Source organism: Lissotriton helveticus, chromosome 11, assembly GCF_964261635.1.
Source record: "Lissotriton helveticus chromosome 11, aLisHel1.1, whole genome shotgun sequence".
NCBI lineage: Eukaryota > Metazoa > Chordata > Amphibia > Caudata > Salamandridae > Lissotriton > Lissotriton helveticus.
In genome coordinates, this window is record NC_136072.1 from 243353583 (window position 1) to 243375557 (window position 21975).

The following is a 21975-nucleotide window of genomic DNA, read 5'->3' on the forward strand; positions in this document are numbered from 1 at the left end:
ACCCATGATATGAAATGTTTTTCTTCAATATTTTTATCTCTTTTTTGTCTTTTATACACTCTCATCTCAGCTTAGGATTGTGAAGAAATATTCGGAATTTTAAATGATAATATTTTGCAATAACTTTTTTTATAGATCAATTTGTATATGCTTTTATGGTTATTTTTTTTAATATGACCGAATGAAGATGACGATGATGATGATGACTATAGCAATCTTTGTCACTTATTTGTGTGGAAAACGTATTTTGCCCCTCTATTAACGATCCTCAAACATTTTTAAGTTATAAAGAATTCTTTGTTATGCTCATCAAAATCCTTTATTCCATTTGATATTGAATTTCCCCTTAAAGAAAAGTTGAGACACAGATATTGATTTTCAATCAATTTTATTACACTGAATTGTGCTCTGTTGCCTACACTTTCTTCTGGATATAGTCAGCAATATATTTGACTGCCAACATGGTCTCTTCACATGTAGGCTTGATCTGAGATTCGGGCAGGACGAATCCGTACCTTCCTGTGTCCCGGAGCTCAAAGGTGAAGGAATACCTGATGCCCTCATCATAGGCCCAGTCATCAGAGCCACCAGCAGCTGGATCTGCAATTGGGTAATAAAATAAATCATCAACAAATATGGAACTGGAGGACAGAAGATACATATTTCATAAAAACCTTTTAAAGCAGTCAATGTTAAAATAGAACGTATAATTTCAAAATATAACGCAAGTCAATCAAAATACGAAATTGTGGATGCACAAATAACTTAGAAAGAACATCAAACATTACAATTTCATCTAACCAAAAGTTTCGATAATGTGTTCTCTTGGCTGCTCCATGAATATCACATTTGGACAAGGCACCAATATTGATCACCCTCTTGTGATTGAGATCAATTGTGCTTTGCTTTTGTGTATGGCTGGACCATCAAATAATTACTTGAACTGCCCCCTTGTACTCAGAGATTACATTTATTTTTTCCTATTTGATTTATTAAACAAAAATGTTGTATTGATTATTGAAATACAAACAAGAGAATGCTAGTCCCATAAAGAGGAAATCTCAAACATTACCTCCAAATTCAATTTAATTCTTCATCTCGAAATTGAAAAGTTATTAAATAACAAGAGTTTTACTACACTGACTTTAAAGCAACCTAAAACCAGGAACACGTTGCCAGTACCACACTTTTCTAGAAGTAAATACACATGAAACAGTCACATCCATGTATAATAATTTTTCTTAAACGTTAAATAAAATTGTGTGCGTGCTCCTTCTGATGCAAATATTTTATGGGTTGTAATTAGTTTAGCCACACGGCTGTGTGCCTTAAAAGAAGTTTGTTTCAAGGGCTGCATTATCAGGGATGCTTTGAAAGTGGATAGACATCTTTTTGATCTAATAGAAAATGAACGATTTTGCTCTGGGCATTATGAATTAAGAGCTTTCATCACAGCCTAAGGCTGAAAATGATTGTTGTCTGAAACACAGACAAGCAGATAAGAGAAATTAAGAGTCAGTCAGTCAGAAGTACTTTATTCGGTTCATAGCAAAAACCATAAAAGTATACAAACGTCAGGAATCAAGCCCAAAATACAATACAAAGTTAAAAACAATCAATACATGCAATACAGTAAATTACATCCATTAGCAAACATTTATTAGACAAGTACAGAACAGGACATTGTGCGATAGATTTTAAAATCCACTATTTACAACATGTCCACTTAATTTTTTTCCTTAGCCCCATAGCTACAGTCAAAAAGTTCGCTACATCAAAAATTTCCCAAATGTTAGACAATAGCTGGAGGTGCATATGGGCCGGTTTAACTTGTCTGAACCCTTTATTTTTAATTAGGGGTCGGATAAACTTTTTTCTGATTGAGTTAAAATATTTACAAAAAAACATAAAGTGCGTGGTGTACATAATGGAGAATCCGTCACAGGGGCAGATCTCCAGGTCTGTGGATCTAGTCCAACCTAGACGTTCAGTAAGAAGGAGGTGAAATTTGTTCAACCTGAACTTGGCCAACAAAAATCTGTTGTTAGCGTTATTGACCGTTCTCAAGTATAGTTCTAAGTCACCGGAATTTATTAGTAGCTGGTGAGCCCTTACAGATGGTTTGGTCAGCTCCTTGTCTTCTCTGTCCAGATCCTTTCTGAGCTTGTACATTTCTTTTACCCTTTTCACATCCCCCTTAACTAGATTATGTGGCTGATCAAACAATTCTGGGCGAACTAATGCATCAGCTAATATTTTGACATAATTCAGCCAGTCATTGTAAGAGTCATTGCGTCATGGTAAGATGTCTTTGAAGGTGCCAGATTAATAAAGACCCTAGTCTAAGCGTCCTACTCAAGAACATTTCACAGTATCTAGGGATTCCCATCTAGCTTGTAGGCATTTTGTCTGATCAAAGTACTCCCAGCGCTGTAGCAGAAGCACTTCCTTCAATCTCGAATGCAGAGTGGGCCACCAGCATTTGTTGCATTTCAGAAGCAATCCCCCAAAGTGGGGATCTCTTTCCAAAGTAAAATAAAAAAAACACAATGTCCTTAATGTTCAGGGACTTTTCTCCCTGTTCCTCGGGACTCAGTGAGTTTTCCCTGCACCGATCTGCCATGCCTCGCGTGGTGAGCTACATAGGAGAAATCTTCACCCGAAGGACCCTCTAAATAGGGTAAACTTCCCAAAGCACTAGAGTTGGCGGACATATGACGTACAGTCTGCCACCAAAGATTATGTGTCAGCAAAGCCAGCAGAGGCCCTAATAGCACGCAATCTGTGTGTCGCCCACCTCTAGATGGGGTGGGTGAGCTCCAAGTTAGGCAAGTAGCAACCCTGCTGGTTTACAGTAAGATTTCCACTTACCTAAACTCTGAATGAACCCCTAAATCTATTGTAGTACCTCCTTATAATGTCACCACATGTAAAACAAGTTTGTAAGAAAGTTGTGTAGTTTGTTTCTTTTTTAATCTATAATATGCGATTTATACAGGTGTAATTTAGGTGTGTCAAGTTACAAGAGAAAATACACATTAAAAAGCTGTATTGTATGTTCTTGATAATGTGTTATAAAACTTACAGATTGTTGCGGCACCTGGACCGTAAGTGTATCTTGTGTTGTACATGCTGGACAGTTTTGCGACAGCAGCTTTGGAAATGGCGCTCTGAAATGAAAAAAAATATACATATTTTACAGCTGTATTAGCAATTTGTTTTCCATTTATCTCCCAGACAATAATCTCAATAACTGTTTATCCTATACTTCAGACACTCAGTAGGAAATATTATCATGGATGGTGATATTTCATACAATAATCTAGGGTCACCAAATGTCTATTACACATTATTCCCTATGCATAGTGACATTATACACAATATCATAGGGCCCACAAACTCTCAGAGCTTTTAAAAGGGATACATAAAATCTAGCCTCAACAGGGTTCAATAACATTATTTGATAATGATGTAACTGGTCTCTGTACAAAAAAATATAGTCTCCTAATGTGTACGCCTTTCAGTCATTTAAGTTAATGGGGCAGATTTATATATTTTTTTGAATAACGCAGCAGGGGGAAAAAGTAGCACAGAACAATATTTACAAAAAATGGGCTTCTGTTATTCTCATCAACTACTCTAGTGCAAAGAGAGTCTGCCTAGAGACATGGACAGCATTTGCACCATGGTTCAAAGGTCTGTGTGCAATGTCTAGCATATGTTCTGTACTGGAAATATACCAACCCAGTACACAATCCTATGTCAAGACAAATTCTGTATTATTTCACACATTCGATGTGTGTGGCACAGTGCAGCAAAAAGCAATGTGTGTAATCTTTCAAGAATTTGAAACATATAGTCAGCTTTGCACCTGCTTGAATGAGGTGTTATTCGTTGATACAAAGCCCACTCTGTCTACCTTACTAAGGCTTTGCGTCCAAAACTATGGGTGATTGCGCTGATCTGATAAAGCATCACCCATGTAACACCCCTGTAACGCAAAGTGACACTAAGCGAGGCAAAGCACAATTTGTGCCAAGAAAAGGGCTCCTTTCCAGTGTGAACAGATCCCAAGTGGGCAAGATATCAGTTGGTGTGCTGCAATCAAAGCTGGAGAAATGACAGTGTTTTTTGCTTACAATTTAAACCTGGGGTGTGCATAATGTGGGGCTCAAATGCACACATATTGATTTTTCCAGATCTGGAACCTGATTAAAGTTTGGTGAATGGGGTACTCCATCACAAATGTAACAGCTATCCTTCCTGCCGTATTACTAGTGCATTTTATCCCAAGGCGGTGACCGTCGGAGAAACCTATCAGGCCCTACGTTCATAACTTCTACACTACTTGAGACGTGTTAATCAGAGCTGATTTCTGTGTATCAGTTGCTGCTCTAGTTTTGCAATTTTCTAACACATACTTAAATGTTGCTTAATTTATTAGCCTCTGAAGGATTTAAAGCTGAACTGACCCTGCCCAAGTTCATAAAACCTTATGACCTAAAAGATCATACACTAATGTAACCTATGACGATTCAGTGGCATTTCTATTAATAATATCCATCCATACTTGTTTTTTTTTACATATGAAGCTTCTTTTACATGTATAGTCTGTGCAATTGCATAATAACACTTCTTTTAAAGGATTCCAAGAAATAGCTACAGGCTGATAACATCTCAGTTGCCATGAGGACACTCTAAAAATCATCTGCAAATGTGCATCAAGTTGCTTTTGTGAATCATAGTTTGTCAGCTTCTGTCTCTGTGTAAGATCAAACATTTGAACTTTTAGAGTAGGGTATCAGCTGCTGGGATACATGCATTCCATCTTTTCTCCATAGTTTGCTTCGCCTAACCAGTGCAATATGTTGCTTTCAATTGGTGCAAATGTTCGGTCAAATTTACTATTATTTCATACAATACCATGAAGCAACCAAAGTTGCTAAGCTCCGGTGCTTTGCAGAAAGGAAAGAGAACTGGTCGTTCCTTGCCATAGCACAATTTGGCTCCCTTGTACCATGCAAACACCGTTCAACCATAGTGCAACAGTGTGTGTACATAATGTCCAGCCTAGATTTCTGTACGGGAAAGATAGCCTCCGAGTGAACAACACTATGCTTAGACTAACTTTAAAACATTTCCCACTTTATTTGTGTGCTGTACAGTGCAGCACACATGCAAATTGAGAAAGGTTTGGAAAAAACTAACAGCCTGATTCATGAAGAAAAGAAACAGCGACTCTCAAATAGCGATTCACAGCGATTCGCAAATGGAAAGGCGCAGATCGGAATTTATCATAGATAGCGAGTAATCAAAGCGATTCGCACACGGGCGCTAAAATCGATAGCGAGAAAATGAAATCGCCGAAAAAGTCGCAAAAACCCAGATATTCCGTCTCTATTTAGCGCCACGCAAATCCACATTAGCGACATCTCGCCAGTAGCGAGAACTCACCAACGGGAAGTCGCTTTACGAGCGCCGTGATGACGTCGCAACCAGGAAGCAGGCAGTTGCCACACCCATTGTGAACTGCGAGGCCGACCGCGAGTCTGCAGCGAAACAGAGAGCTCCTACCGGGACACCTCCAAAGTAGCGCTAGTCACCCTTCAGCGACAGTAGCAATGACAGAGGAGACTGCACCAGGGCCCAGTGACACCGGGCGCAAGAGAAAGCTCAAGTTTACCGAGCCGGAGTTGGAGCACCTCATCGAGGGAGTGGTTGAAAACCACGCAAAACTCTTCGGAAAGGACTCCCGGAGGGTGCCAGAGATGGAGAGACGTCGCATCTGGCTAGCAATTTCTGCCAAAGTGAACGCTGTGGGCGTGACACACAGGTCACTGGACGAATTAAAGAAGAGGTGGTACGACCTCCGAGGTCGTGCCAAGGAAAGGGTGGCAGAGAGGCTGGGCGAGACATCTGGTACTGGGGGCGGAGACCCTACTGTCCCTCCCAATACCCCCATGGAGGACCGCGTGGAGGACACCCTCGAGACAGAGGCATGCATAGGTGTCACCAACCTGGACTCATCCCGACCCAGCCAAGACAGCCAAGGTAAGTGGCATGCGACTGCGACCCTGTCCCCTACCAATGGCCATGGCCCTATAGCCTCCCATATGCATTCCAAGTCATACAAACAATGCACATGAGATCATGGCCACAAGCAATGTCGGACATGTAGACTGCCCATAATGTAAAAGAACCCCAAAGCAGCCACACGTAACCCAAAATAAGCTATCGCTAAGCTGTACGTGTGACAGATACATGGCATTAATGTAAGTCCAATTCCCCTCACAGGTGGCGGCGACTACAGCAGCGACAGCGACATGCTGCGGATCGATGAGTCAGAAGAGGATGCGGAGGAGGTGCCAACACCAACACCTCCTGCACCATCAGGCGTAGCCCCACACACCGCAGCCAGGCCAACACCAACAGGTCCAGCACCATCATTGGCAGCACCAATCCCTGCAGCCAGGGCCAGACCAACAGCGCCAGCACCATCCGGCGCTGCACCTAACCCTGCAGCCAGGGCGAGACAAACAGCGCCAGCACCATCCGGCGCAGCACCTAACCCTGCAGGCAGGGCCAGACCAACAGCGCCAGCACCATCCGGCGCAGCACCTAACCCTGCAGGCAGGGCCAGACCAACAGCGCCAGCACCATCCGGCGCAGCACCCAACCCTGCAGGCAGGGCCAGACCAACAGCTTCAGCACCATCAGGTGCTGCACCTTTGCCAAGCACAACTCCACCACCCGTGGCACCATCTACTCCTGGTGCATCAACTGCGGTGACTGTGCACACACCCACTGTGGACAGCCAGCAGAGCAGCCATGTCAGGGCTTCCCACCATGACACATCACACAGCGGCAGTAGGGGGATGGCTGTGCGCATGCCAGGCATGAGCACTGAGCGCCGGATGCTACGCATTCACCAACAGCAGGCACGACGGCAAGGGGCCATCCAGCTGCAACTACATAAAATTGCCCGCAATGTGGCCAATGTGGGTGGTAGGATTGAGCGCATGGCGGCAGCCATGGAGGCCAATACTGCTGCAGTTATATCGCAGCGCAACTCCGCCCGCCGACGCCACCGGCAGCTCCTAACGCGCCTGACAGCCTACACCCGCTCGAACTACATAATGGGGAATGCCACCTCCCAGCTATCACGACGGTGCCTGGCGCAGCAGCAGCAGCTGATACAATGTGTCGAGGATATTGGACGGGTGCTGGAGCAGGTCACCACTGCCGTACTGGCACTCCATCCTACTGGTGAAGGCAATGTGGGGAGGGACGACACCAGTGAGTGCGCCTCCAGTGTCAGCAGCTTGTCTGCCTCAATGGTTGGCGTGTTACGCCGCAGCACCAGGCCCACTGCAGGGACACGTGCCGTCCCAGAGGAAGAGCCAGAGCGTCGTTTGGGGGCTGCGCGGCGGAGGCGCAATTGAGTTACTTGCAAGTTGCCTAGTTAATGCTGATGATACAAGCATGTCCAGTGGCTAGTTAGGAGCAGTATGGCGCAATACTGCTGCAAAATTATGAATGTAGACTTTACGTTATTATTGTGGATTTAACAATAATATTTATTCATGCAACATACATGGGCCTCCTGTCATTTTTTACATTGCCATGCAGGAGTGAATGTTGGGTGAGTGGATTGTGGCCTTCAGAAACTGTTCATAGTGATGTGGTTGCGCCGTCTGTGTCCTTCAGCAGGGTTCTCCCCGCGTGCATGCCGCACATGTGCTGGCGGACGGTCGTCCCCTTCAGACTCACTGCCAGAGATCTCGACTGGTATCCGGCGCTTGGTTGCAATGTTGTGTAACATAGCGCAGACAGCCACAATGCGGCAGCACACATCAGGACTGTAGTACATGGCCCCACCTGTCTTGTGCAGTATGCGGAACCGGCTCTTGAGTAGGCCGAATGTCCGTTCTATACAATTCCTTGTCCGTATGTGAGAAACATTGTACCGCCGTTGCTGTGGTGTAGCCGGGTTGAGGTATGGGGTGAGGAGGTATTCCCGGAGGGCGTAGCCGCTGTCACCTGCATGTGAGGGGCAGAGGGTGAGTGCCTGTGCTGCGCAGCTACATCATTGCAATGTGTAATTGTTGACAATGTGTACTTACCAAGTAGGTGTCCTTCCCCAAATTCTCCCCTGGCCAGTCGTGTGTGGAGGCCGCTGTGCCGGAATATAAAAGAGTCATGGGTACTCCCTGGGTACTGGGCCACGATGTCAGTTATGATAGTCTTGGCATTGCAGACCATCTGTATGTTGAGGGAGTGGTATGACTTCCGATTCCGGTACATGTACTCCGTCGCAGCTGGGGGGCAGATGGCAATGTGGGTGCAGTCTATGCATCCTATCACAGATGGGAAATGGGCCACATTGTAGAAGTTTAACTTTGTCAAGTCCAGTTCCTGTTGGCTGGTGGGGAATCTGATGTGTCGGTGTAGCTGGGTGAGCCTTGCGTCAACAAAACTCCGGAGGCAGCGTGACATGGTGGGCTGGGATATCCCCCCTGCTGCGGCTACTATCCCCTGGAAGCTACCAGAGGCCAGGAGGTGCAGGCTACACAATACCTGTACATGCGTAGGCACTGCATTGGTCCGCCTTGTTGGGTGCTGCATCAGGGGGTGAAGGTCGTGTATGAGTTGGATTATCATGGCCCCATTCAACCGGTACTTCGCATAGATCTGCTCCCTGGTTTGTCCCAGCAGGGTGATCCGCTGGCGGAATATCCTCTCCTGTATTCTGCGTCTCCTCCGTGCTGCTCGCTGTAGCCTTCGCCGCCTGACCACCATGTACATTCCTGGCATTGTGAGACACCAACTGCTGCTGCTGTGTCTCCTTATGTGTGTTTGGTCAGCCCTGTCCCTGTTCCTGATTGGCCAACTGTTTTTCAGAATTTTCGCTAATCACTTTTATGGTTACCACCTGCTTTGGGTTGTCCTTAATTTGCGCGGCGCTAATGGAGATTTTGAGGTTTTTCGCTATTAGAGCATTTTCATGAATTCCGATTGCGCTAGTATTGCGAATTCACTAAATTTATTCTCTAATTCCGTGCTTTGGCGCTAACCTACTGGGAATCTGAGAATTTATTAGCGAATTCGCAATCTTTGTTTTGCGCTTTGGTTATTTTCTTCATGAATGCCGATTTGGGTAATTGCGGGCGCAATGGCATTTTCGCAGCTATTGCGCCCGCAATTTAGCTTCATGAATCAGGCTGTAAATGTTTCTCCTACTTTTCCCTGGCCTCGAAGAGGCATTTTTGTGTGTGTAAAGAGCTGTCTACAAATGTTTGTAGATAGATTCATGGGCAAAAACCATGGTTGGTGGTATGGGAACCATATGTACCAGTCATGTGGCACCCTCTTGAAGCACTGCACTTAACATAAAGTACTTTGCGCCTCTTTTATGCAAAAATGTTTGCGTTGGAAAGTAGATTCCATATCAACACTTTGCACCGGTTTGCTTCACTTTTGGTGACTGTGCACTGGTGCAAAGTGATCATAGATCTGCCCAATTGTTCCTACACTGGTCAGCCAGTGAAAATATAATTTTAAACTAATCAGTTAGTGCAAAACTGCTGCAAATTGGCTGGATAGCAGTGCAAAAGTCATCAGTCTTCTATGCAGCACATGTAATCCGGCCCTAGCATATCGAAGTATTTTTAAAGAGTACAGAGCACTACTTTCATCTGTGCATTTGTCCTGATGGCGGGTTGCATGTACTGACATTGGCGTGGCTATGCTGTTGACCTCACCCTATGAAATGTTCATCTTATTAGAAATATTTTCTGGGCCTTGTTTCCTCCAAATCAATATGTTATTTCATTACCTGCATATTTTTAACTGCCTATAGAATACGTTATGGTTATTGCATGCCTGGATATACATGTTCTATGGTAGACTGTGCATATTTGTAATTTTGATCTACCACCTATTCTATGCTTCTTGATGTGACCTCTGCATGACCCCTGTGCTTATTATTTTGTAGCAATGCAGAACACTTTGCCCCTGAGTACAAGAAACCAGGTGCTAATCCCAAATCGAGTGGCATTTGCACATGTGTTAGTGGCCCATCTGCAAAGTGGGCACCCTATGCTATTTGTCCATAAAGGAGACCCGGTGTTTTCTCTCACTTGGTACCCCCTACCAACCCGCATTTCTCTCCCTTTCCACTGCTACTTTAGCCCCTGTTATGCATCCTGCTTGTCGTATAATGTCTTTTAATATTATATGGTAGGAAATTTGACCCCCCCCCCCCAATCTTACTGACCAAGCAACGTCCCTGTTCAAACGACTGGGATTGTGAATTTTAACAACATTTTGCATGTTTGCTCCCTGTAACTCCCTCTTTTCCACTTCAGCTCCTAGGTAAAAAAAAGAAAATCCACTGTGTAGATCTACTTTACTCATTTTTAAGAGCACTTTGCGCAAAAAAAAAACTCCACTCATCTAGCTATTGGAATTTTGGAACACAATTAAAGGTTCACATGAATGCGAAAAAAAAACTGTTATTTTGGTCCAGTATGGCAGTTCAACAAGTAAATGTTGCAGCACAGCGGAAAAGTGTACAATGAGTCCTTCTTGATGGTTGCTCTCTGTTTGTTAAAGACAGAATGGGATACAAATTGTTCTGACAAATCTGGCGAATTATTTCATGCCCTTGGCCTTTTAAAGAAAACTTTCAATTCAAATTACGTGCAGCTATGCGGAAACTAAGAGAAGATTCGATTAATTTATTGTAGGTTTCTTCTGAAAAGGAGTAATTTCTTCGAAACCCAGACTGCATACATGCTCAGAATATATACTTAAGAAATGTTTTTATTAGATTTCCAGGAATCCGTTAGTTTATTGTCACATCTGGTTCTGGGATGGATTCTGGTCCCCTTGCCAGGAAATGCTGTCATGCTACGTACATATTAAAGTTGAAGACTGGCCTGTGTCAGTGCTCGAGCTGCCTTTAACAAACATAGAAGGATTCATTTACTAGCCGAATTTAGTAAAACGCATCACACGTTCTAAAGAGGCGAGTATGCGAGTCCTTGGAAGACCAAATCATCCACGCTTTCTCTATGAAAAATTTCACCCATATATCTTCTTAAAGGATAAAAAAAACTCCCACATAATATTTTATTTTAATAATCTCTGTGCATGCCACTGGTCCTATTTGTATGGACATAAAACAGTTAATTATATAAATATGCATTCATATGATAAAAGTACGAACGTTATTGTTTTCTAACATATTTTGGCGGGCTTTTAGATCTTGCTGCTGGTGGTGAAACTCATGAAAATGACATTTGCACCCATTTGCAAGCACCGATTGGGAGTTGACCAGAAATAGCACTCACTCCTGTGTTTAGAGAGGGAAGCCTCAAGTTCCTACCTGATGGTAATTGCCTATATAAATCAGTTAGACTGGGGTAATCATGTATGCAAACCAATTGCAAGTAATATTTGAACACGTTAGTCTCTATTTTCTGATATAGGCAATATTTGGGTTGATAATATAGTCGACACATAGCCAACCCCTTTTGAGCATGGCTGTTATAGATGGGATATCCTATCTAAAAAAAAATTAAAAACAAGAAAATATTTAAAGGTAAGTTATGGGTTATTCTGCTCGTAACACTTTATGCTTGAGATAATTGAGCAATTCCTGCTAAACTACAGATTTCCTTAAATAGGATTATGAATATAAGTAGCACACTATTAAATTGGCCAGTCATGGTAGCCTACACAGACCATAGCTTGTGCTCCTAACATACAAACCATAACTAGTCCATCAAATGCACTGATTATGACCTGACAATAATTATACTGATAAATAGCAGACAATGGCAACCTAACATTATAAAATAGCAACACATATCCAAAGATAACATACCGCGCCCATAGTGATGCCATCCATAATGTCAATGGTTATGTGATATGTAATATCTTCAGTAATAATACTAATAATCCAGTATTTGTAAAGTGCGACCAAATCACCCCTAAGTGTCCCAAGGCGCTGGGGGCCGTCTGGGAGATTAAGGGCCAGATGTAGGTAAATTTTATTTTACCACCTCTTAAATACCGCATCATACCGACTCGGTATTTAAGAAGTGGTAAAATAAAAGTACCGAGATGTAGGTAAATGCAGATGTGCATTTACCGATTCGGAAACAATCGGTATTTACCGATGCGGTAAATACCGACCGGTAAATGCCCATGCATTCCTATGGGCTTTGAAGCCCATAGGAATGATTGGGCATTTACCGGTCGGTATTTACCGCATCGGTAAATACCGATTGACACAAGGGTGCAGGGGGTGTCACTTTGACACCCTCTGGCACCCCCAAAAGAGGCTCGGGTGCCATGTGGCAGGCATACCTGCCCTAAGGGCAGGTCTGCCTGTCATATGGCATAGGTGTGCATGCACACATGTGCATGCACACCAGAATCGGTATTTTACCATCAAATAGTATTTGATGGTAAAATACCGATTTTTTAATGCTTGTGGGACTCAGAAGAGTCCCACCTACATATCAATTTTCCCTATTCCTTAAAAATACCGACTCGGTATTTTACATAATCGGTAAATTTACCTATCGGTAAATTTACCGAGTCTATAAAATACAGGGCCCTACATCTCAAATTGCATTTACCGGTCGGTAACGGCCGAATTCGGCCGTTACCGACCGGTAAATGCCTACCTACATCTGGCCCTAAGTGAGCTATTGCCCAGAGCCACATGATGCTGAGCTGCCTCTAGTGTCGGGGAACGAACCGCAAGCCCCAATCACTGGAGTCAGCCGCTCTGGACAATGCACCACTCCTCTTCCTCCATGTAATTTGTCATGTCGTGTCACGTCATGTATTAGTGCAAACGCAGTGCATTTTGGGGGCATCTATGCTTTTATAGCTTGGGTGTGAGTAATGTTTCGGTCAGTCGCAACAGAAGCCACCATTGCTACTGGATAGTTTTAAGAATGAAGGGGGATTTTATCAAATCTAAAAATAACAATGACAAGTCTAAAAAAATGCATTCTGTACTCACCAGTTCAGCATTGTTGCTTGCAAGACTGTAAGTGTAGGAGTATGGGTACAGCAGCAGCTGACTGTAGGAATGAACAGTAATGTAGCCCCGGATGGTTGAGAGATGGCTACGAATGAAGTTAGCTAAAGCCTTTGTTTCCTTTTCTGATTCAGGTGCTGGTCCACAGTATGTCTCATCACATGGATTTTTAGAAGCACCAACAGCTGTAAAGAAAAATATACTTAACTCAACTAACAGTTTTTACAAGGTGTATGCTTGGAAAAAAACATATGTATAAGTGCAGTGACCCTATCCGTCCGCTCAGTCCCAATCTGTGGAGGCTCTATCCAGACGGACCCTATCATCAGTTAGGATGCCTGAGTTGTTACAAGGATGCCTGAAGCATGATAGCAAGTGAGAGCAGAAGTGGACTATATCTCAATAAATAAGGCACATTTCTGCTCTCTCCCTTCCACGCAATGGAGAGTAGTGAGTAGCCTTGTTGCGTTGCATGACAAGTTAGTACTATCATAAAATGTGCCTGTTCCAAGAGACTTGGAGTGTTGAACCGCTTCACCGGGTTGGTTTTGTAACTTACTTTGTGCCCGCTGTAAAAGCCATAAAAGGAAAGGGTCGTCCCTCTGGGGGGCTTCTTATCTGGGTGGGCATTTCCCTTAACTGCCTTATTACATCTAAGCATGTTAACAGCCCAGATATACTAGCAATTGTACTGAGAAACCATAGCAGGGGCTTATCCCTTGCCTTGTACAATGTCTATGCCAGAGGAACTAAAAATGGGTCGACGTCCCTAGTAATATCTACCCTTGAAATACAATTAGGAGACCACGCTGAAGGTGATTATACCCTAATAGCGGGCGATTTTAATTGTACATATGAACCACTCCCTATGGAGGATAGTTCAGACCTAAGCGAGGACGATAGCAGATGGGGCATTCCAGTACTATCTATTGCCCCGATAAAAAGATGGACACGAACTGCAGTTCAACTAAATGCTCTAACACTGGAGTTCGGCTTAAGAGCCACGAACGGCCGTACAGTTTCTGACCGCTTAGGTGCTCCCACTTTCAACAGGGTTGATCAAACCTCGAGAATTGACGATATCCTGTTGGACTTAAAGCTTTGGGGACTGGTCAAGGATATGGTTGTCCAACCCACCGTGGAGAGCGATCATAACTCGCTCTCCTTATCTTTATACAATCCCTGGCTTAGCAAAATAATCGCTCCCCTCCCCAAACACCCTCATAAAATCACTGTTGCATCCTGTGGACGACGTCTTAAGTGGAACAAAATCGCCACTGACGCTGCTAAACTTTCTACCATTAAGGGATTACTTCAGGCTTCTCAGACCGAATTAGATGCTACCATTCTGGCCCATTCAGCTGAAATGGCGACGTCTATCTTTGAGGAAACTGTTAAGTCTATAGGAGATGTATTCCAGGGTAAGGGGTTCGTAGGGGGCAATCCACTTCAGTGCAAACCCAAGGGAAAGCACGACTGGTATACCCCAGCATGTAGACGGGCAAAGTCACTTCTAATAGAGGCTGTTAAAGGGAAATCCCAACCCTTGATACAGTTAGCCAGGAAAGAGTATAGGTTCACGCTGTCACATGCAAAAAGAGAGTGTGAAGAGGAGTACTGGCGTACTCTTAAAGAGGCTAGCTCTAAGAGGGACTCAAAATGTTTCTGGGACACAATAAGAGCCAGAAACAGACCCGACTCTGATCTGATAACTTGCAATATCCCTTGTCAGGTGTGGGTTAACCATTTCTCAAAGTTATACACTGCTGCTGATCTAGGGGCAGGGAATTTACCTGAAATTGATTTAGACTGGGCGTCCCTTCATGAAAGTTCTGACTTCACAATAAAAGAAGTGGAGTATGCCATAAGTTCTATCAGGCCACAAAAAGCTGCTGGACCGGATGGCACCTTGCTGAGATCTGATATTCAGAAGTGGGGAAAATTCATCTACTGCCTCCTTGTTGCCATCTGTAGGGGTGCACCGATTCCCACATCATGGAAAGGGGAGGAGGTTGTCCCCATTTATAAAAAAGGCGGCAGAGATGATCCATCTAATTATAGGCCAATTAGTCTGTTGGATATCAGTCAAAAAGTAGTTGGCAAAGTCCTATTGATCAGAATATTGGACTGGATAGATCAAAATAATATCCTCTCCGATTACCAGGCAGGGTTCCGTGTGGGCACTGGTACAATCGAGCAAGCCTTTAGGCTAATGATGATATATTGGAAGGTGGTGGTTATAGGCAAGGGCAGTCTTTATCTCGCCTTTATCGATTTAAAGACTGCCTTTGACCTTGTACCGAGGGCGACCCTATGGGGTGTTTTGGCAGACATGGGGTTGCCGCACTACATCCTCTCATTGCTTATAAGGCTTCATGAAAATAGTTTTGCCCAGATAAGGTGGGGCCCAGAAGGTGAAAAAACCAGCAGCATCCCGGTAGAGAGGGGGGTCCGCCAGGGATGTGTCCTGGCTCCCACCCTTTTTTCCCTTTACATCAATGGGGTGGTTGAGCACCTTCGGAGACACCCTTCAGATGAACCATCCCTGGCTGGAGAGCGCATACCAACCCTTCTCTTCGCGGATGATACGCTTTTGATGTCGAAAACCCCGATTGGCCTCCAAAGACTTCTGAACAATTTTCAGTCCTTTTGCCTTGAATGGGGTTTGATTATTAATACCGAAAAGACAAAGTATCTTGTCCTGAATCCCCCCAAAAAAACAATTTGTCCTCCTACTTTGAATGGAGAACCCTTGGGGAAAGTAGAAGTTTTTGACTATCTAGGCATACGGTTGTCTCACAAAATGCAATGGGCCTCTCATTTGGATAAAATGTTGCTAACCCACAAACGTATAACTGGAGCTTTACTGAAAGAACAACGCTCTTGTGTTTTTAGACCTATATCTACTGTTCTCGAAATCTACGCAGCCAAAGGGGTCAGCTCTGCTCTTTATGGGGCTGAGTTATGGGGCTCAGATATTACCAATGAGTTGCCAAGATCTGAGAGGAAATTTTGCAGAGCAATTATGTCCCTCCCTCAAGGTACGCCTATGGTCCCACTAATGTTGGACTTAGGTTGTCGGCCAATTGAAGAAAAAGCTAAACTTCGCCCACTGCTGTTGTGGGCCCGCCTGTGGCGTGTACAGGAACTTGGTAAATATGCACAAGGCCTTTCAGAAATTATGTCACTTCCTGGATTGCAGAAAATTAAATGGTTGAGAGACATGAACATTTTGTTATCCAATATGGGTTTAAAAGAAGCATGGCTGAACAGAACCTCTCCACCTAAAGAAACTCTAAAAACCTTGTACTGGAATTGGATAGCGTCAAAAAGGGACACTAATGTCTGCTTGGGCAGATTAACGGAAGATTTCCTGAATTTTAAGGACTTGCCAGTGCGAGAATTGTACTTGGACATAATTGAGAATCCTTTTGACAGGGCCCTATATTTCAAATTTAGAGCAGCTACTCTTCCTTTGTATGCCTTTTCATCAAGGTGGAAACCACCCGTACAAACCACAAAGTATTGCCCAATGTGCACAGGCAGACCAGAGACAGTGGCGCATTTCTTATTTCAATGCGGAGAGTATACCTTGCCACGGAAGAAATGGCTTAAACATCTATGTCGCCAGCTGGGCACTAGGCATCATGCGGAGGCTATACGCATACTCAGGTCTGATTGCTGTACCTTATATGCTTGCACTCTTGCAAAATTTTTATCATGGGCTTGGTCCATTAGATCCAAGAGGCTTAAATCAATTGTTTAATCTGTTTTTTTAAAACTAACTGTATGTTAAATCTTTTGTGTCTTGACTATTTTGCCATTTTTTTCTTTTTTTTTATTATTATGAAATTGTGTATTTTAAAAGCTTTTATGATAACTTTTATCGAAATAAAGCCTTCTTGACTTGACTTGACTACTATCAGGCTCAAATGTTTGGTTGGTGCAGGAAGATCAGAAGGTTTTTAGGCATATCTAAATTGTCTTATTAGGTTGGAGACCACAGATACATCACTGTACAAGAGGCTTCTCTGAGTGACTAAGGCAGGGACAGGTAACCCATGTATAGTGAGCCATATCCAGGAATTGGGCACTTGTTGGTAGAATGAAGCCTCACAATAATGGGGGCCATATGTAGGCACACTCCGGGTTATGCGAGGAAACCACAGAAAAGTCACTCAGGAGATGCCTTCAGAAACTAGTAAGTAAATATAAGCCTTTTATGATAGAATTTTGGGGGAAAAAAACTACACCTAGTGGGGAAGTGGAAATAGAGAGGTCTCTTTTCCGGGCTCTAATCTGCAAAAAAAGAAATTAAGGCAAAGTTCATATCATGGGATGGGGCTCAGCATGTCAAAGTAGACATATATAATATTTCTGACCCTTAAAAACCTAAATCTGAGAATGTTGTGAGAAGGCATCCAACAATGTAGATGAGCTTGCATGCTCATTACATCCCATATCTACTTCAAGGTCAATAGTGTGGCCTTTCCCATAAACCTCATACAATAAGAGCTGTAATAAAGATAATTGCAAATATGAGAAATTAGAATAGTAGTTTTTTTCTTTCAGTTAAATCCACATTTACTTTTACCAAAAGAGGCTCAAAGTAACCTTAAAAAACCATACAACTCCTTATTTCCATTTATTCCATGTGCTCCCTTGATACAGACAAGCACTGGTCTTGTGCAACTTTTGCTCAGAATTGCTGCTTATAACTCTCTCTCACTGGTATTCCTCATTGAGTATTTTGATCGTTCCAAACTTAGCATATGTTTTCACTGTCTTAAAATAGTTCCCTTGCACCATAGACCATTTTAACTAGAGCAGCCAAATTAATTCAGTGTCCACTGTTCATCTTTCTTTGTCTTGAGTACTTACACTGCACAACATTTGCATTAGTAGACATTTTCGATATTCTCAATGACGTGAAAGGGATGAGCCCATGATGTGCTTTATGCAGGGAAATAGGAAGTTGTACGCTTTTTACCTGCTGGAGCAGGGCATTTCTACTCCTGCTTTTGCCCCACTTGCTTGAATAGATCTGTCCTAATCATTTATCCTTTAATGGCTACTTTGGACATCAACAAAACAGGATGTCACCAGAATCAGACACTTGTTTGAATTTTTAAGGGGCATGGAGGAACGCGAATAGATTGAGGGAGGACTCTTGTTTTCGTAGTGCTCTAAATTTTGGTACACTAAGAAACCCTGGCAGTCAGAATTACTTTTTCTGTTATAATTAAAAATATTGATATGAATGTAATTTATCCAAAGTACTTGAAATGTAGTATTCTGTATGGTTTTATTATTATTATCTGATTTTTAGACTTACGTTTAATTGCCAAGCAGCATATGCCACAGTGACACTTTAGACCAGCACTGTTTTTGGAGAAGTAGACATTGTATTTTTAAACTTGTAGTTTCACTGCTAGCATTGGACATATATGGCAAATTCAAAAATGTATTTTTGGCCAATTACACCTGGAATTCACAGACCAGTGTGGAGACATCCACAGTAGTAAATCCAATGCAAGGGATGGGAAATGAGCATTGCAAGGCATTGCTTTCATTGTATCTTTGTGAACCACAGTTAGATCTGGCATCTTTGGCGTGTTTCCCCTGTCCTTTTGCTTTCTGACCTCCTGGTTTTGACTCAGTTTTTGCTGGTTTAGTGTCCCTGCGCACGTTCTCACTGCTGTCCAATGTTAAAGTGCAAGTGCTCCTATTGTAAATTGTTTTAAGGATTGGTGTTTCCATGATTGGCATATTTGATTCACTGCTAATTCCCTAGTAAAGTGCACTGAGAGTGCCAGTGCCTGTAAATCAAATGCTGCTGCTGGGCCTGCAGCACCGATTGTGCCACCAGAACAAGCAGACTTTCAAAAGGTTCTCAGACCTGCCACAGCAGTGTCTGCTCACAGTTTTTACTGCCATGTCAACCTGTCAAGTGCACCCACATGCCAAGCTCTAACCTTCCCTTTTATTACTTGTAGGTCACCCCTAAGGTAGGCCCAAGGTACCCCTATGGGCAGGGTGCAGTGAATGTGAAAGGTAGGACAGGTAATGGTATGAGTGCCATGTCCTGATAGTGAAAAACACAGTGCATTTAGTTTTTCACTATTGAAAGGCTATCTGTCCCATAGGATAGAATGGGAGTTTGCTTATAATATCTTATGAGTATATCTTCCCATTGGGACAAGGTAGAGAAATGGAGTTTAGCATGCCTGAACTCCTAATATAGAAATGCGTCTTTTAGTAAAGATGATTTTTGTGTTCTGTGTTTCAAAATACCACTTTTAGAAAGTACATATTTTCTTGCTTATCCATCCTGTGTGCCTCTGCTGGGTTGTGGATTGACTGTCTGGCTTTAGAATGACAGGGGCTGGGGATGTGTATTCTGTTCAGACAGCCACTGGGGGGTTGAAGTGTGTCCTGCCTCTCCTGAATGAGTCGGGGCTGGTCTGAATAGACCTGGGCTGCATTTAGAGTAGTGGGAGGAGATTTCCTTGCACCTGAATGGTCTTGGTCTGTCTTGGACAATGCTGTCTCCAACCCTGCCAGGATTCAGGACCAGAGAGGACCGAACTGGTTTACGCTGATCACAGACACTCTCTGCCCAAATGAACAAAGAGAAACTGAGTATAAATAATGGGGTCCAGATCTCACAACTTTAGAACTCGCTTGGATTAAGGAAACTGCCAAGAAGAAGTGCTGGAAGAACTTTCAGGAGGAGTACTGCCCCTTTGTTGTGTTGTTGCTTTGCTGGGTTGGCCTGCAGTCGCTGCTTCTGCCTTGGGCAGTTAAAGGACTGCACTAAACTTTCTTCACTTGTCGCTGAGTATCTCCAAGGGCTTGATTTAGAACTTGCCTCCTGTTCACGAAGTTTCAGGGAAAGCAAAGATTTCACTTACCCTGGGTACTGACTCTAGAACCATGGGTTTCAGTTGCCACATAGGGGGAAGCAGCCAACACCATCACCGACTTCGCTGCTGGCTCCGTGTCCTGAAGACACTGCTGCATTTTGCACCTCAACCCTTGTCTCAACAATGATGACGACCACCACCAAGCCTTTGCCTGCACTGCGACCTGTGGGCACCGCACTCTGCATTGCCTCACTTCACTCCACCTCCCTGGTCTCACAGATATCGCTGCACGCTGACCATGACACCTGTGACTGCACCGTGTTTTGGGGCACCACTCGTAAGTCACAAAAAACACCACCCGTCCCATACCACAGCCTTGGCCAACCGATGCTTCTACCATCAGCCTGCACTGTGGCTTACACTGTGACCTGTCAGCACCGCATTGAGCACTGCCCTGCTTCGCACTGCAGCCCTGGTCTCGCCGATGCTGCTGGACGACCATCACCGAGCCACTGCCTGCACTGCGACTTGAGGGCATCGCACACCACACCACTATGCTTCTATCACAACCATGACGGTCGCCGCAACCTTCCACACCAACGTGATTGACCAGAACCAAAGGTACTGTTTACGAGTCTGCTGACACAGACACCGGCCTGCACCGATGCGGTTGTCCGGAACTGTTGGATTCTGTTGATTTCAGCACCATGGTAGCCCCAGACTGAGCTACCAGCTTAAAGTCCTTCTTGTAAAGTACATATTTTCCATTACTGTATGATGGTCTTTTATCGTTTTGGTCTTGTTTGCACAGATAAATATTGTATATTTTTCTAAAACTGGTGTGGTGTCGTTTGTAGTGTTTTCACTCCATTACTGTTTGTTATGTGCAAATGCTTCACACACTGCCTTTGAGATAAGCCTGACTGGTCATGCCAAGCTACCAAGGGGATGAGCAGCGGTTATTTCAACAGCCCCTTATCCTGACTAGGAAGAAGGGTCCATAGTTGGACGGGACTACAATGTGACTACTAGAGACTACCATTTCTAACAACCCCCAACAATGTGGGTTTAAGGTCTAGTCATAAACTGTAATCTGATTATTTTCCATCACAGAAATCATAGGAAAGTCAGTCAGCCAGCCAATCCAAACAACTGCAAGAAAAGGAGCCTACATCAAAGTATGGAAAATAATTAAGTCACTGTCGTATAACCAACTATGCCAGAAGCTCTGGCATAAAGTAAAAGCAAATAAATATTAACTAGCTGTTCGTTTGTTGTGGGACAGCACTTTGCCCCCAGAATCATTTAAAAAAGCAGTTAACACCATCCTGAAACAAAACAACTTTGCTAAAAGATAAAGAGGCCCTTTGAGCAAGATCCCTTGCATGCATGATCCTAGGAGAATACAAATCCCTTCAAATTCAGTCCTGCCCAGACGACGGGTGGCCATTGCCAATAAAATAACTTTTTATCAGACACATCTTTGGTTCCTTCCCAGGAGAAATGGCCTTTACAATTTGGGCTGAGCCATGGGTACCATTTCCCTGCAAGCATAACAATGCTTGTCTGAACCATACATTTGCCTTAACCACGCATTTGCGTGGGTAAAGCAGATAGCGGTCTAGTGTCCGGATGGGTAGGGAGAGAAAGAGCAGGCATCAGAACAGGACACTCTAGCATCAGTTAAACTAAAATCAAGAGAACTGCAGCATCTTTTTATTGTTTTATTAAAAACCTGTTTTTAAATGAGGCTTTAAAAACAGTGGCTAGCAATGTTTGTTTCACATGCATGTTTGCAGCTTACGTATTTTTGGGTAGCACTATGGGTTTCTAAATAAAAACTTTGTTGGCAATAAGTTTATTTAACCACCACTTTGGAATAACAAACTTAGAATTACACCCCAGGTTTGCCCATGAGGCCTTCTTAGGCTAAAAGTCACTTGCACTTTATCTGGTACATTAGGAGCAACTCAGATTGTATTTTTCTATTGCTGTTTATATTTAAAATCGCATGTGCAGAATTCCATCAGCAACTGTTGTGTTTAGTGT

At 43.5% G+C, this 21975-nt stretch overlaps 1 protein-coding gene across 1 annotated transcript in view; it reads right to left on the minus strand.

The window, feature by feature from the left end:
• Positions 1-371: 371 nt before the first annotated feature.
• Positions 372-21975, minus strand: part of LOC144792867 (carboxypeptidase B-like) — a 67031-nt gene continuing 45427 nt past the window's right edge. Inside the window, exons 9-11 of the mRNA XM_078668061.1 lie at positions 13043-13245; positions 3086-3170; positions 372-600 (exon numbers count right to left, since the gene is read on the minus strand). Of these exons, the coding sequence (XP_078524187.1) occupies positions 416-600; positions 3086-3170; positions 13043-13245 (473 nt within the window). The 3' untranslated portion in view covers positions 372-415. The remainder of the gene's footprint in view (positions 601-3085; positions 3171-13042; positions 13246-21975) is intronic.